This window comes from Aulonocara sp. 'chitande type north' Nkhata Bay, linkage group LG22, assembly GCF_057382095.1.
Source record: "Aulonocara sp. 'chitande type north' Nkhata Bay isolate Kocher_YH1m ecotype deep benthic linkage group LG22, A_spYH_male_GT1.1, whole genome shotgun sequence".
In the NCBI taxonomy this organism is placed as follows: domain Eukaryota; kingdom Metazoa; phylum Chordata; class Actinopteri; order Cichliformes; family Cichlidae; genus Aulonocara; species Aulonocara sp. 'chitande type north' Nkhata Bay.
Window position 1 is genome coordinate 3154468 of NC_141364.1, and position 15606 is coordinate 3170073.

Consider the following 15606-nt stretch of genomic DNA (forward strand, 5'->3'; position numbering starts at 1 on the left):
TATATTGTCCCTCTGTGCTCTGTGCTGTACAGTAAGGTTGGAAGTCATCCACACAAAACCTTGAAGTACTTCATTACTCTGTAGTTCCAGCAAATTGTTCTAATAAAAGTCAAAGTGCAGCTTGTCTTTACTTTGCTTTACTTGGTTCATTCATCAGCCTGTTGGTCCTAAAACTACAGTTCTGGGTGTTTTTCAGGTTTTTCAACTTCAAATATTTTCATGATTTTTTACCCATTAAATTTTAGTTTAATGCTTTTTCATTATTTTTACAATATTCCAATATTCATTATATTTCCCAATATAATAAATATTGGAAGATAAGAGTCTAATCACCACCAGTGACCTCTGTCAAAGATTAATTCAAAGTTCAGCAACAAGATTGATTTGTTTGCATAAATATTTTGATGTCGTGTCAGATTTGAAATGTTTCACTCTTTAGACAAAATGCACATGAACAAAATCTGTAATCGTCTGCAACGTCCCAAACGTGTCAGCTCTAAACTGAAGATGTTTTGTGCATTTTAACATCGTTGTGCAACGTGTTGCTACATCTCTGGTCACAGGCTGCCGTGTCGGTCACAGCACGGGGTACAGGTCAGTGTAGATTTAACATAAACATATAAACGAAGGATGAGTGTGAACAAGTGTGACCTCCATGAAGAGAAAAACAAGACTCACCTCAATAATGAACGTGACGTCAGGATCCCACCTTGAGCTTTGTGTTAACAGGACTGTGGGCCCTCTGCCAGTAGGAGGCGCTACAAACTGACTGGTGCTTTGTTGTTGGAGCAGTCAGAGGTGGGGACGGGTGGACAGGCTGATCATTGGTCCCAGAATTGGTGTTATGGACATTTATGGGTCCTTAATGAACATTTGTCAGATCACATCTGCATATGTTCCTGGTCACCACAAGTTTTTCTTTCATTTAATGTAAATTGTCCCTTAAATATATTAAATATCGTCTGCTGTGTAACAAATATAATGTGTGTAATTTTAAACTTCAACTCACCTGAAAGTTTCCAGTCAGCCTCCTGCTGTTGCAGCTCCAACAGGCTTCCTGCTCACTTCAAGTTTAATCAGACTTCAGTCCAGCAACACATTTACAACCAACACACACACAGGCAGCACTGATGGTTGTACTTCAGTTTTATTGTTCTCAGAAATCAACACCAGTGAAAAATAAATTAATTCCTCGATTTTATTTTTTAAACATTCTGGTCGGAGGTGTAGAGGGAACTGCTCTCCTCACAGACCTGAAGGCTTCAAAACACTAAACTCAGAAGGAAAGTTCAAAGTTCAAATTCTGGCCAAATTCACATCAAACAAGGTTGAATAAAAGCATAGTCCTCCACGTAACTGGGATTTTATTCAGACAATGAGACTAAAGGATTAAAGTCTGAATATAAAGACAAGAAATGAAGTGATAACTAAATAAAAACACCAAGTAAGAAACAGAGCGTTGTGAAAAATAACATTTTTTCCAACTAAACTTTGTTAAATTTGCTTCTCTGAGTAAAACTGTGGGTTGACAAACTGAACCAAAATACATTTACACAGAAAGAATCTCAGTTTTTACAACTTATATTTTCATCAGCCTCCCCAAACACAGAGACCAGTTTGAGCTTAATACTGCGACAACACCTGCACTACAAAATAATATGAATATGTAACAATAAAATGTTTGTATGGCTCTATGATTAGAAAATGATACACTGCATGGTAACTGAAATAAACAAAAACATGCAAAACTTTACATAAAAAGGCTTTAAAACAAAGACACTGGAGGTAATAATCAGACTGATGCAGGACAGGACCAACACACTAACAGATTACATCATTGTCATCAAACACTTTGCAATTTAAATCAAAACCTTTTGGATATTTTTATTTTATTTTTTCTGTCAGAGAAGCAACAGAGTAAAATAAAATCTTGTAAGACTAACAGGCTTTAAAGAAAAAATAATGAAGGAGACAGTTTGAAATAAGTTGTTGCTGGACCGTTTGGAGGCACTTAACCAACCAGGTTAAAAATATAAATGACAGACGAGTCTCTGATTAACGACCACAGGGACAGTTACAGACTGTATATAAAAGAAGGATGTAGCTTCTACGTCTGATTAGCCTTGAACCCTAAATTCTCTCTGATGACCAGAAGGTGGCAGCGTTTGACAGAAGTCTGTGGGGAAACTGACATAGTCGATCTGTGACCTTAAAGTTGAAACTTTCAGGGTCAAAATCAGTCGTTTTCAGTCTTCTTTAAAACCCACTTTATTTAATCAACTGTCCAATAAAGAATAAAAATGATAAAGTGGGGCGTGGTTTAAGGCTCCATTAGTTTAGATCATCTGTGTGTAGATGCAGAGTTCAGAGCAGTTCAGCTGCTGTTGTGAGGACTGAGGGAGCAGCGTTTGATTTAGCTGAGGGACCATTTATCATCAGAGGGACTGAAGGTAAGCAGTGGTACATTTAGATATTTGTCAGGGTTTTATTTACTTTGTTCAACAATCTGCTTCAAGCTGTGTTTACTTTGTAATGACAGAATTTAATGCAGACATTAAAGTCGATGGAGTATAGAGTCGTAGATTGAAGTTAACCTGGGATCCAGCAGCTGTGTCCTGATGACTGCAGAGATTCAAACTCTGCTTCAAAGACATTTACATTCTGAGGCCCATTTAGATCGTTTACATCTTGGTCAGTTCATGTTAAAGCACAACTGTTAATGACTGAACAATGAGAAGGGCACCAGTGTTCCTAGTGTTCATTTTCCATGTGTATCTATAAGTGGTTATGTCTCTTGTTGTACTGGTTTCCCTTCTTGTGGATAGAATTAAATATTCCACTGGTTGAAGCAAACAGCCCGACAGCCCTGTGATAAACCACTCACTGTGTGTTAACTAGGAGAGACTCTGTTCCTCCCCATGATCCTTATTGAAGCAGTTAAAAATAATGGACGGCTGTGTTTTTGCCCAGTTTGACACGTTACTGTACTTTAATGTGTCTATGAACTGAGAGGTCACGACCCCTTGACCATTTCCACTGGTTTCTCACATTGATCCCTTGCTTCTTTAAACAGCATCAGGAAACCAAACAGGATTCAAAACGAAACGTTAGAAACCAGCGGGGAACGTCATTGGTGGCTACATGAACCTTTGTTATACAGTCTGTGAGAACAGTTCACCTGTGAAACATGAACCCTCTTTAAGATCCGACGATTTCCAAACAATATTGTTGACAAATGAAAAACAAAATGTAAATTGTTTTGAAAGTTTTCTTAATGTAGCATAGATGTTACAATAGTCCCGACTGGTATCCCTTCCCGTCCCTCTACAATGTCCATAAGAAATCCTTTACATCAGGCACTTGTTGATTAGTCCATAGCAGCTCCGAGCTGCCCAATCAGAATCAACTCCTCTCAGTTAGTCCGCGCAGCGCCTCTCTTTAGTCGCCTCTTCGTCCCGACTTTCTCTTCCTCCTCCTTCACACTCCGAGAGGTACGGTAGACGCCAGGAGACCTCAGCTCAATGTCACCCAGGGCCAGTGCGGGATCATCAGGCGCCACTGGTCGAGGGGCCGGGTAGTTGGGCTGGTAGTAGCGGTACGGATCGTCTTCCTCGACCTCGCCGTAGTTCTGGAAGACGCTGGGTGGTAGTTGGACTGCGGGGACAGCGCCGCCGTCAGTGACATCCTCGCCTTCTGTGATGCCGACCAACCAGGCAATGAGCCAACCAGCAGCCCGGCGGATAGGCAGTGAAAAGCCCAAAACAAAGATGGCCGACCCCGCCACCACAGGAAGCAGTGTTTGGGAGCAATTTGTAGGGTTTTGATTGGGTTAGCAAGAACAAAGGGGTGGGTAAGAAGGAAGGAGCAAGAGACACAGAGACAAGGGTTACCAAAGGTTACCAGGTCAGGTTTATGAGTCAGTTAATAAGGTGAGGAGTTTAAAGTTTGGGTTACCCAGTCAGGATGTGTGAGTCTGGGTTAGAAAGTCAGTGTTGACAATATTGAGGGTCGTTAGGATAAAAAGCTTTAAATAAGTCAGACTGAGCTTTGATGTTTACGTTTTGTGAGACATTTTGTACAAATGTCTAAGTATTACCAGCCAAGTATGACATCATTCAAACTGTCATATTTTAAGTAACAATGTTTTCAGATATTGTCTTTCAAATGATAAGCATCTGGATACTTAACGTGCAAAAATATTCAAAGTTGTCGTGCAGATGAGTGTTTGGGACGAGTTACAGGAGTTTGTATTAAGTCAGTGGAGTCTGGGAATTAAAAAAGAGGAATTGGACGATCATAATCTAGAAGAAAAGGTAAGGAGAGGACGACCGTGTCAATGCTCACAGTATTTCTTTATCAAACTACTGATAATTCCATATTTTTCTTGCTCCTAAAAAATACAACAAAAAATTAAAACAAGCAACAAATGCATCACATAAAGTAGTGCTGTTTGTATACGGCACCTCAGTGAGCCACTCTAGATTCATGTGCACCAAATCTACGTTTGACTTTTAGGGATCTACAACTACAGGAAGTAATAATAATAATGGTCTTTGATGTGGTTAAGATTACATCTGCTGATGATCAGCTCAGATGATGATATATAATTGCATGTTGTTCTCTAAGTAATTCATGTCTGTGTAATACTGGGAGCAATATATCTCTTACAAAATGTTATGATTATGGTCAACGTCCTGTGAGTCCTCTGACAGATCAGGAATGTCTGCCAGGAAACCAGCAAATTTAAATGATCCCTCCCAATTCTTCCTGGATGAGTGGTCCATCATCAGGTCAGAAATATGCCAGAAGCTTGTTGATGGCTAACAAAAGCATCTGGTTGAAGTGCAGCTTGCCTGAAGGTATATTTAACCACATATTAGTTTGAGTGTTTGCATACTTTTAATCCAGATCCATAAGTCATTAAAGATTTAAGCTTTACAATCATTCCAGCCTGGAAAAAGAAGAGTTCAAAGAAATCCTAAAAAGCTCCAAATTACTACCACATTCCCGCCCATCATGAGTGTATGCAAACTTAACTGAAGCCACATCATGGTTGAAGTCACATGTGGTCTAACATGTGGGGTTGTTTGGATCATAGCAATAATTCTGATGGTGCTACATTGAACCTGCCACTGACTGTCAGGGATTTAAGGTTTTAGAGAGGGGGTGAAAGTGGACACTGGGAAGGAAAAAGGGTGCATTGGATTTATAGCACGAGACAAAACAAATGAATTGCACAGCCCTGTTTGATTATTTGTGAACGTCTCAGTAATATTCTGTTGTGGGTTATTATGGGGGATAAAAGAAGGTGAAGACAGAGATGTGGAGACACAAACACAGAGACAGAAGAGTGATTACAACATGCAGACATTACTCACATGACCACCCTGCAGACTGCAAGCTGCACAGCTCCGTTTAGGCCACTGTGTGACCTTTAACCTCAAACACATCAGTGATGTAGCACCAACATGCACAGAACATGCTGAAGATGACTCCTGCAGGGTTTTCTTTAGCCTCTCAAAAACATGTTTGCTGACTTGTGATTGGTGCAAACTAACAGTGATCAGGATGCATGTGAGGGATCAGCTGTGAAGCTGCTCAGATAGAAATGCCTCCTGGGTCTTTGCCTGCAGCAGGAGGGAGAACAGACTGATGCTGCAAGGTAACATCTGCCTGCAGTGCTGCTTCATCACCTGCAACTTTCATGTGGATTTTGTAAAGTCATTTGTTGAATGTTTATATGGTGACATTTAATAACTAATGCATGCATTAGAAAACCCTGCATGGAGCATCTTTCCAGCAACACATTAAACCCACACTCACTGCACAGAGTGATTTAGCACCAACTGAGATGTTAAGATGCAGAGTTTATGACCACGTGTGGAATAAAACATGTTTTTGAGGCTTTTTCCTTCTACTTCCTTCCAGAGCTGATGTTCAAAGATCTGTCGTTTAAATGAGTTTTAACCACAATAAAATATTCTGTTCTTTTATTTTTCACTTTGAAGTCAAATAATCAGCATCTTTACTCAACATCTAGTCTCAGTTCAACAAACTGAACCTCATTTTGATCATCTTTAGCATCAACAGAAAAATCTACCACTGTAAAAGTCTGTGTATGATATTTAAAATAAGAAGCAGCAGAATAAATAAACTTTAAAAACTCAGCTGTTTTGACTCAAATGTTCAGAAACAAACTGTCTCAACAAATTCTGCTCAGAGTTGATTATTTTGGGTGAAATGAGCCTTTAAAGTCCGTAGCACGACCACTTTGAGGCTAAATGGTTAAAGACATCATCTCTGTCTCTGTCGCTGCATCGAGTCTGTTTTCTGAGCCCAGTGCGCTGCATGATATTTGAAATTGTACAAAATGTAAAAATCACACACTGAAGATGAATTTCTGTGTTTGTGAAACTGAATCCTGCATCTTAGCTGTGAGTGTATCTGAACGTGTTTCACCTTCAGATACACTGAGTGTGGGTGGATGACTTTATGTGAAGCACTAAATGTATAAAGGCTCATTTACACCATGAAGGCTGCTCTCACAGACCGGCACAGACTGATTGTTAAGGTGGAATTAAGAAATAAGTGTCTAAAGTTCTTAGAACATGTTTAGCGCCACCTTGTGGCCGGACGTCACTTTTTTCTTAAATTCAGCTTCATGAGGTTTTAAATTTCTGTCAGTTTTTGAAAGCAGGGTTCCAGAGTGTAAATGAACCTTTATACACGCAGTGTTTCATGCCCACTTCTGTGACATGCACTCTGTTTAACTCAGTGGCAGCTTTTCAGTGTGAAAATGAACCACAAGAACTGAACATCTGTCCTCATGCCTTCAGTCCAAGTACAATCAGCAGTGAAATGTTTTCATGCTCAGTTAAAAAGTTTCTTCTGTTCACATATTTGAACAAACATGCAGGTTTGTCTCATTACAGCCTCTTCAGTCTGTGGCTGTAATTACACAACAGTCACGGTGGAGGCTGCTGCTTTAATCATGTGGTTGACAACAAGAGCTCCAGAGCAAAGAGCTCCAGAGCAAAGAGCTCCAGGGCAAAGAGCTCCAGGGCAAAGAGCTCCAGGGCAAAGAGCTCCAGGGCAAAGAGCTCCAGAGCAAAGAGCTCCAGGGCAAAGAGCTCCAGGGCAAAGAGCTCCAGAGCAAAGAGCTCCAGAGCAAAGAGCTCCAGAGCAAAGAGCTCCAGGGCAAAGAGCTCCAGAGCAAAGAGCTCCAGAGCAAAGAGCTCCAGGGCAAAGAGCTCCAGAGCAAAGAGCTCCAGAGCAAAGATCTCAGTATTTTCCTTTGATGAAAAACTCCAGAGAAAGCAGCACGATTAAAAACTACCAGAATCAGAGTCTTGATAACACTGGTGGATCATAGTTTCCTCATATTTCTGAGACTACGTACCTCCAACATTGTAGCCCACACAGGAGTTCTGATCACAGTAACCCGGAGGCCCCTGGGGGCCGATGGGTCCGGGGGCTCCGGGCCGACCGGGTACTCCGGGATTTCCAGGTCGTCCTGAGGGTCCAGAGCTACCTGGTCTGCCCTGTCCCTGGGGACCTGGGAGGAAGAGGATGAAGAGTTTAGAAAACAAAACTGAATGTTAGAATTACAGAATCACTCTGTGGTCAAACTCATCATCAGTCATAAGAACCCCGACTGTGAGCCCGAAGTTATCACAACATGTGTTTGTGTTTTCTCCTGCGTTCTGTCAGTCAGAGGACAGAAAAACACTGTGCAGCTATCAAAGTGATTATTTTAATGGTTTTATGGTCAGAGTCGAGTAGTTAAAGTACTTCCAGACGTTTCCCGGTAATAAATGTTTAAGACATTTTTAAATGGCACTCAGAATTAACTTAATAACATCTCAACAACTAAAACTATAGAAAAAATTATATCAACTATTTAATTTTAGAGACAATTTGTTCACATTTTTTGGTTCAGTTCAGAAAAACAACAACAACACTAGTACTAATACTAATAATAAAAATAATAATCTTACCATGTCAGTTAAGACATTTGATAAAAAATTATATTTTCTGTTGAAGTTGTGGATTTTACAACATCTTAATGATCCATGTGAAACATGTGAAACATTTTTTCTTTTACTAATCAGACAATCATGTTCAGGACTTTCTTCACTGCATCACTGGGATGGTTCAGAAAGGCTTAGCAGGTAAGTTACCAGGTGGTCCTGGAGGTCCTCTGGGTCCTTGTACACCCACACCTGGAGATCCCTTATCACCCTTCTCTCCTGGTTGTCCTGGAAACACACAACAGAAATAAATACTGCTTAAATTTCTACATTTTGTGTCATTCCATACAGATACACTGTAACATGGAGAAAGTCAGGAAGTTCGACCTTTCCTGCACATTTCTGACTTTTTATTTATTTTTTGCTGTTAGACTGAACCAGTGCAGCTTTGCATCGTTTGCAGTTCAAAATAATTTTGTATTTATTTTATACTGGGCCGTGTGGCAGCCCCTCAGTTCACACTGATTTAAACAGTAACAGAGTTTTACTGTTTTGTTAAACTTGCCTCTTTCTCCTGGTTGCCCATTCTGTCCATTTTGTCCTGGGAAGCCTGGTCTGCCTGGGGGTCCCTGTTCTCCCTGTGGTCCTGGGGGTCCTTCTCGACCAGGCTCTCCCGGTGGTCCGGGAACTGTGCGGATTGACACCGGAGGACTCGGCACGTGGTTCAGGATGCTGTTGTAGCGCGCCATGTGGCCTGAAAACAGTTCAGGTCAAACATTATTAGTATTATTATTATTATTATTAACAAATAAAGGTTTGGGGTTTTTTAACTCACTTTGGATCAGCTGCTCACAGACCTGTCGGGCAATGGCCTGAACTGATGCTGTCGACTGGAGATCTCCCTGAAAAAACACACGATGTTCATATAAAACACACGTAGTTATGTGCGAGTGTTTTTAAATGATTCATATTCTGCGTTTTATGAAGGCGCTACAGACTCAAATTATTAGGACTGAAATTCACTCATAAATCTGCAGATTTGTTTCGTTTCTTTTTCAGCTGCTAGTGTCAAATTTTTAGTTACAGCAAATTTAAAGTAAATTTATTTTATGAAACTCAAATACACACATATTGTATTTACTTATTGGATGATGGTGATATTTCATTATTGTAATCAACGAAGGAAACAGTGACTAATGTTTACTGCATAGTAATAAAACATATATTAATATATATTATTATACTGTTTGTGTGTCCTTGAGTTTGACATTGCTGCTGCAACACAACAATATATCTCTATATGCAGGTCAGCAGACAGGACATTTGTGACTGGGGGGAAGTAATAACATGAAGACAGAGAGCTTACCCGTTCACCTTTCTCTCCCTTAGTTCCAGCAGGTCCCTGCAAGAGAAACGAATTCATGAAAAACCAGGAAAAAACCTCCAAACTTGTGAAGCATCGAACACAAGATGAAGCAGGTGATTCTCTCGTCAGGGCAGCATGTTGATCATCTTGCTGTCCTGATTAAACTGCAGCCTGCTTGTTTTTGTCATTTATTTAAAATGTTGGAAATCTTTATCTATATGAATAATAACTAAAACATAATTTCAAATGTTTATACTTTTCAGCGTTGACATGTCTCAGAGGGAAACAGACACGTCCTAAATCGAGGGGATTAGATTTCAGGAACGTGTCGAGACCAGCGAGAGGCCTACGGCCTACAGGACTGTGATGGCGGTACGTTTGTCGGGAACGTTCCCTCTCAGAGTCTGGAGCAAATCTACAAGAAACATCGTTAAAAGCTTCAAATGTGTCGACACGAAACAGAGAATATGAATATTTGTGCAGCGCTGTCACTTAACGCCGTGTTTATAATAATAACGAAACAGACAAACATCCAGGAAGAACAGAGGAACAAACACATAATAAACCAACTTCGATGGAGCTGCTGTGACCTCGGTGCTTCTTTCTAATACAAAACTTTCACTGAATGATGTTTATCGAGGTGAGAAAGTGTTAAAAAATACAACCCAGAATGTAGTATTTATGGAAACAGTGTTAATACCCAAAACTTGAACTACTGTATATTTTACTAAATTCTCATTACGAATCTGCCAGCATGAGGTAAAGAGCTGATGAGGCCTTTCTGCAGGCCACCCATGCATCTGTAATTACATGCTTATAAAGATTTTATCACAGTGATGAATAATCATTTGTCAGCAGATTGTATCACCGCCCACAGAGTCCAGTGTTTTCTTTGTTGCTGCACTTCGAATGTGATTTACTCTCCATGAAGTTTTCACATAATCAGGAATAAATACGAAAGCAGCGAGCGCTCACACACCTCTGTTTACAGTGGCTGAAGTAGAAACCAGCACAGCAAATGGACTGCAGACAAAGGTTTACATGCACAGCCTGCATACTGATCAGCGACTCTGCAAACAGCTGGAGATCAAACTGAGACACTTTGCTGCGTTTTGCATGAAGCTGCTGTCCCACCTGTTTCTCCTTTAGTCTGATTTAAATGCTTGAAACTCTTTGAATTTTTAGTTTATTTCCACTGCTGGCAAAATATTTTAACACATTGCAATAACGACACTGTGGGGCTGAAACATTAAGGCTATGCATAAGTGCAGTTCCTCTTCTGAACACTAGAGGCAGGCTCCAAAAGCTTCCACATTCACAGCAGAAATAAACACGTTTAAGTGAGAACAAAATGACTTTGAGTGAACTGTGACTCCTGCCACTGAGTCATCGCAGCAACATAACACAAGTCCTGATGTAGAAACAGAATGAGAGAAAGAGGAGCCTTCAGCACCAGTGATGGATCTGTTCACTCAAGCGTTTACCCAGAAGGATAACGACACTGCCAGCCTCTGAGAGAAAGAAAGAAGGATTTGTGTTGGCCATTTGAAAGGCTGAGGTGAAGGCTCAAACAGCACTTTTCTGTTGACATAAACACAAAACACTGAGCTCCACATATCAGTGAATGTGTCAAACAGCTTCTAGAGCTTCAGACTGGACAGGAAGCTGTTAACCTCTTTGACAGACGCTCACCTCGCTGCACTCTGCTGCCTCCTGCGTCTCTGTTCACATGCAGCAGCTCATGCTCATAAAACAAATGATGGCGTTCCTTCTAAGAGCTAAAAACCCCGCCCACCCCGGCCAGTTTGGTTAATGGGGACAGGCAGCTCCACTCATTGACAGACTCACCGGTGGGCCCAGCTCTCCCTGCTTTCCTGGAGGGCCTGTACTTCCTGGGGATCCTGGAGCTCCCGGAGTTCCCTGAAGAAATCAAAAGCAATTTTTAATTATATTATTTGAATTATTATAAAGTTGTTCCTGTTGTACACGCCTGACTGAGCTTATTAGCCCTGCCCAGCTTGACCCAGTTCCATCATTATCACCTAAAGTCACAGTTTTAATTAAACTTTACATTTAAGTGCCTAACAGAGAAGCTGCAGGCATTGCATGCACATATATCCTCCTCTGAATCCTCCAAAACATTGACAAAAACAGCAACAGTGACTTACGATGGTTCCTGGGGGGCCCTGTGTGCCTGGGGGGCCATCTTTGCCTGGCAGTCCCTGAGAAGGTGAAAGTAGATGTTATAATAAAAAAGGATTAAAGAGTTCCTCCGATGACTTTGACCCAGCAGCTGTGTCTCGCTCTTTCCAGCCTTGGCTGTGATGCTGACTCTACTGTGGCCAGAGGGGGGCGCTGCAGGGCCACAGATGCTGCTTCGCTCTGTAAGGGTCTTTTTGTTCATTTGACAGCAGCTCGACTGTCTCCCTTTTTCAACCTCTGGACTTTTTAGGAAACTTTTATCTTTCTTCTGTTTTCTTTTCCACTCGTCCTTCCGTGGAGCCATGCCGTGCATTAACATGTCATTTTCTAAAGCATCGCACCTCTTTTGTACTTCATTGTTGCTCCTGCCCCAAATTAACATATTTAAAATCAATCCAATGCCTCAAATTCAACATCTGATATGTAATTTGTCTTAAATTTGCAGATCAGTTTATAGAATTGTACATAATCTCATTCTATTCAGGTATTATATAACTTAATATAATCTAGAAAAAAACAAAAGTAGTACAATGACAGTAGAGACAGTTTACAGATATAACAGTGTTACTACAGTAGTACTCATATGAACAGTATCAGAGGTGAAGATGATAAAATATCTACATTACAGGTTATATTGTTCATATTAGTATTTGACAACATCCCAGTGGTTTACTGACTGTTAATATTTGTAGTATCAACAAACTTGTCAAACAGCTGCATTATTAGTGTGTCTGTTATGACTCACTCTGGGTCCTGGAGGTCCTTCCCTCCCTGGACCTCCGGGTGTTCCAGGAACCCCCTGAAACAGCACGAGGAGAGCAGAGGTCACTGCAGGTCACGTTCACACCAGCCCTAAACCTCAACATGCATCAAGATCAGTGTCTGTAACTCATTATATGTGAGTGGGCCTGTGATGCAGCTCTGGATGCACGATTCCTAAATACCTCCTAAGAGAAGAGTACTCACAGGTGCTCCCATGACACGGACTTTTACTCTTAGGGACACTTTTAGGCTGCATTCACACTGCAGGTCTTAATGATCAAATCCGATCTTTTTGTCTGCTTGTTCACACTACAAATAAAATGCGACAGCAAACGCGCTCCTGTGTGAACCCTCAACGCGGCCGCATGTGCAAAAGAAGACACACAACGCGCTCTGTTCAGACCCAGACCAACAGTATTGTGTGACTGATTAATGTAAAGACTTGTTTCAGACTTTATCTTTCCCAATTTTGTTTGTTATTTACATTTGGCCTAATAATGATCCTTATTGCTGCTTCAAAGGATAGATTTCTGTCAGAATCTGCAGATTATACAGATAAAATGTTCACGTTTCTCCAACGTTGTCTTCCCAACAGTTTCACTGACATCTACGCTGGATGGCCAGGAAGCGTTCGCGATGTCTTCTCCGGCGCTGATAATTGTCGTCTGTCTTGTGTCAGTGACGTAAAAGACGGATTTAATGCGACATGACCATCAAACAGCAGTCGCTTTCTAAAACATCAGATATGTATCAGATTCAGGACCACATACGAAAGTGACCCAGGTCAGATTTGTGCCGTTCACACTGTCACACCATGATGGGATGTGGGTCACATGGGGTCAAAATAGTCGGATTTGATGCGCTTTCGCCTGCAGTGTGAACGTAGCCTTAGTCTGAGGATATGAAGTCCTGTACCTGCGTTTTATTCGAGGTCGACACAACATGACAGACATCGGGATGAAAGGAGGTTAAACACTCGCAGAGAGTGAAGGATTTTAGAAGTGATGTGGAAGTCTCCTTCTTTCCTAAGTAACAGGTAATTCCACCTCACAGTCTAAATTTGATCTTTATTATCTCTCTAAATAATTTATATTCAATTATGAAAGCACAGTAATGTGTTTAAGCATCACTTCATGTAAAGAAATGAGAAGCTGAGTGTTGGTATCGTACTCAGAGTGCAATGAGAGCTATGATCTGTCAGTATATAAAAGCTGATCACTATTATTACCTGAGTTCCTTGCTGTCCCACATCACCTTTCTGACCTCTCTCTCCAGGACTGCCCTGCAGGCACAACGACACACTTTAAATCAAAGATTAAGGAAAAAAGTAACAAAAAAGACTAAAAGGTTGTTGAAAACTGTATAACCCACCGGGGGTCCAATAATGGAGCGTCCACTGGGTCCTTGCCGTCCTGGGGGTCCCTGAGGTCCTGGAAGACCCGTATCTCCAACAGGACCAGTTGGTCCCTAAAGAGAGCAGGACAGAGAAAGTTGAAGCTAATGTGCTAAAAACACGGATGTGATGTAGGCAAACGTGCAGGTTTGGATATTCTGAGGTGGTGATGGTGGCTTTAACTGGTCATGTGGGACACTTTCCCAGAGATTTACTGGTTATCAGGTGACCCATGAACCAACTGACCAACCACAGGGTGGCCGGAGCCAATCCAAGATCCAAGAAGGTGAGACACGCCACACACAGCAGCTCTAATCATTTTCAAATACGTGCATGCATCAGTGTACAGTAACATTCACCCCTCAGCTACAATGGCTGCTGGATTTTACACAAACCTGGAAAGCAGACTTTGATTAAACAGGGAGCGTTGTATTTATCAGGCTGGATAAAAAGGCTTTGCATCATTTCATTATTTAATTACTTAATTCTGCCTTTATAGTGATTTGATTAAGTTCACTATATTTTGTGCATTATTACGTTTCTGTGTTACCTAAACCTCAAAACACACCACATAACCGATCTAGTTATAATATCTGTGTGGGAAATGAGCTCAGGCTGGTAGAGTCACAAACAGTGGAAGCAGTGAGCTGAATCAGTTTCAGTGCTTTAACTGAAATAATAACACGTCTAACTCCACCAACAACGAGTCCTGCTGTCTGAGAAGACGGCTTCAAATACTCGGGAGGAAATCAGTTTGTGAGTTCATAGAGGAGGAAGTGGGTTTATGATCAGCTACGTGATACGTTTCAGTCACAAAGTCACTACAAACATGTGAAAGTTCAAACTAGACATTAATCCAGTCCGAGGTTATTTAAAGACTCCTTATTAAAGATGAAGCGTAGTTTGGTGTATTTCCCTCATAATGATCAGAACGTGATCTGTGCAAGCAGACGAACATTAAAAGTTACTGATCAAAGGTCAGAGACGCCTCGTTTGTGAACAGTCTGTTTTTTCCCTTTGGTTTAATAATCTTGTTAAATATTTCTTAGATTTGTGTTTTCTGTAAAATTTAGGGCTGATTAGTGAACTTTGTTGTTTGCAGCATTAATGTTTGCTCAGCTCTGAAGCAAATAATAAACAACACAGAGCACCTGTATAAAAAAGCCCAAAGCCGACTGTACTTCCTCAGGAGGCTGAGGTCTTTTAACATCTGCAGGAAGCTCCTGAGGATGTTTTACCAGTCGGTGGTTGCTGGAGTACTTTTCTATGCTGTGGTGTGCTGGGGGAGCAGCACAGCAAAGAAGGACTCATCCAGGCTGGAGAAACTGATCAGGAGGGCTAGCTCTGTGGTCGGCATGAAGCTGGACACTCTGGTGACAGTGGCAGAGAAAAGGACATTAAAGAAACTGCTGGACATTATGGACAATGCTGGGCATCCTCTGCACACGGCCATAAACAATCAGAAGAGTCTGTTCAGTGACAGGTTGCTTCTCCCCAAGACAAGAACTAACAGACTTAAAAACTCCTTTGTCCCACACGCCATCAGACTGTTTAACTCCTCTCTGGAGGGGAGAGGGAGGGGAAACAGGAGGACAAAGGAGGGGGGAACAACTAAGCTGTAGTGCCTCTGCACCTCACTGTACAATACCTTGTGCAATACTTTTGTAAATAGTCAACAGTGCAATAGACTCAATACTTGAAATGTGCAATTCACTTGTATTTTTATTTTTTATTCCTATTTATTCTATTTATCCCCTTTGTATATTTTATTTATATTTGTCTCTGTATTTATATATGTGTGTGTGTGTGTGTGTGTGTGTGTGTGTGTGTGTGTGTGTGTGTGTGTGTGTGTATATATATATATATATATATATAACAATTCTGTAACTGTAACTTCGGTCGTTGCTGTGCTT

The 15606-nt window shown here is 41.2% G+C and overlaps 1 protein-coding gene across 2 annotated transcripts in view; it reads right to left on the reverse strand.

Annotated features, from left to right (window-relative positions):
- Positions 1-1128: 1128 nt before the first annotated feature.
- col14a1b (collagen, type XIV, alpha 1b) overlaps positions 1129-15606 on the reverse strand; it is a 159924-nt gene continuing 145446 nt past the window's right edge. For both annotated transcript variants that reach the window (XM_086279670.1, XM_086279669.1), the window contains 11 exons: positions 13672-13767; positions 13529-13582; positions 12284-12337; positions 11505-11558; positions 11185-11256; positions 9337-9372; positions 8806-8872; positions 8536-8724; positions 8181-8258; positions 7400-7555; positions 1129-3693 (listed from right to left, as the gene is read on the reverse strand). In XM_086279670.1, the coding sequence (XP_086135796.1) occupies positions 3413-3693; positions 7400-7555; positions 8181-8258; positions 8536-8724; positions 8806-8872; positions 9337-9372; positions 11185-11256; positions 11505-11558; positions 12284-12337; positions 13529-13582; positions 13672-13767 (1137 nt within the window). In that variant the 3' untranslated portion in view covers positions 1129-3412. The remainder of the gene's footprint in view (positions 3694-7399; positions 7556-8180; positions 8259-8535; positions 8725-8805; positions 8873-9336; positions 9373-11184; positions 11257-11504; positions 11559-12283; positions 12338-13528; positions 13583-13671; positions 13768-15606) is intronic.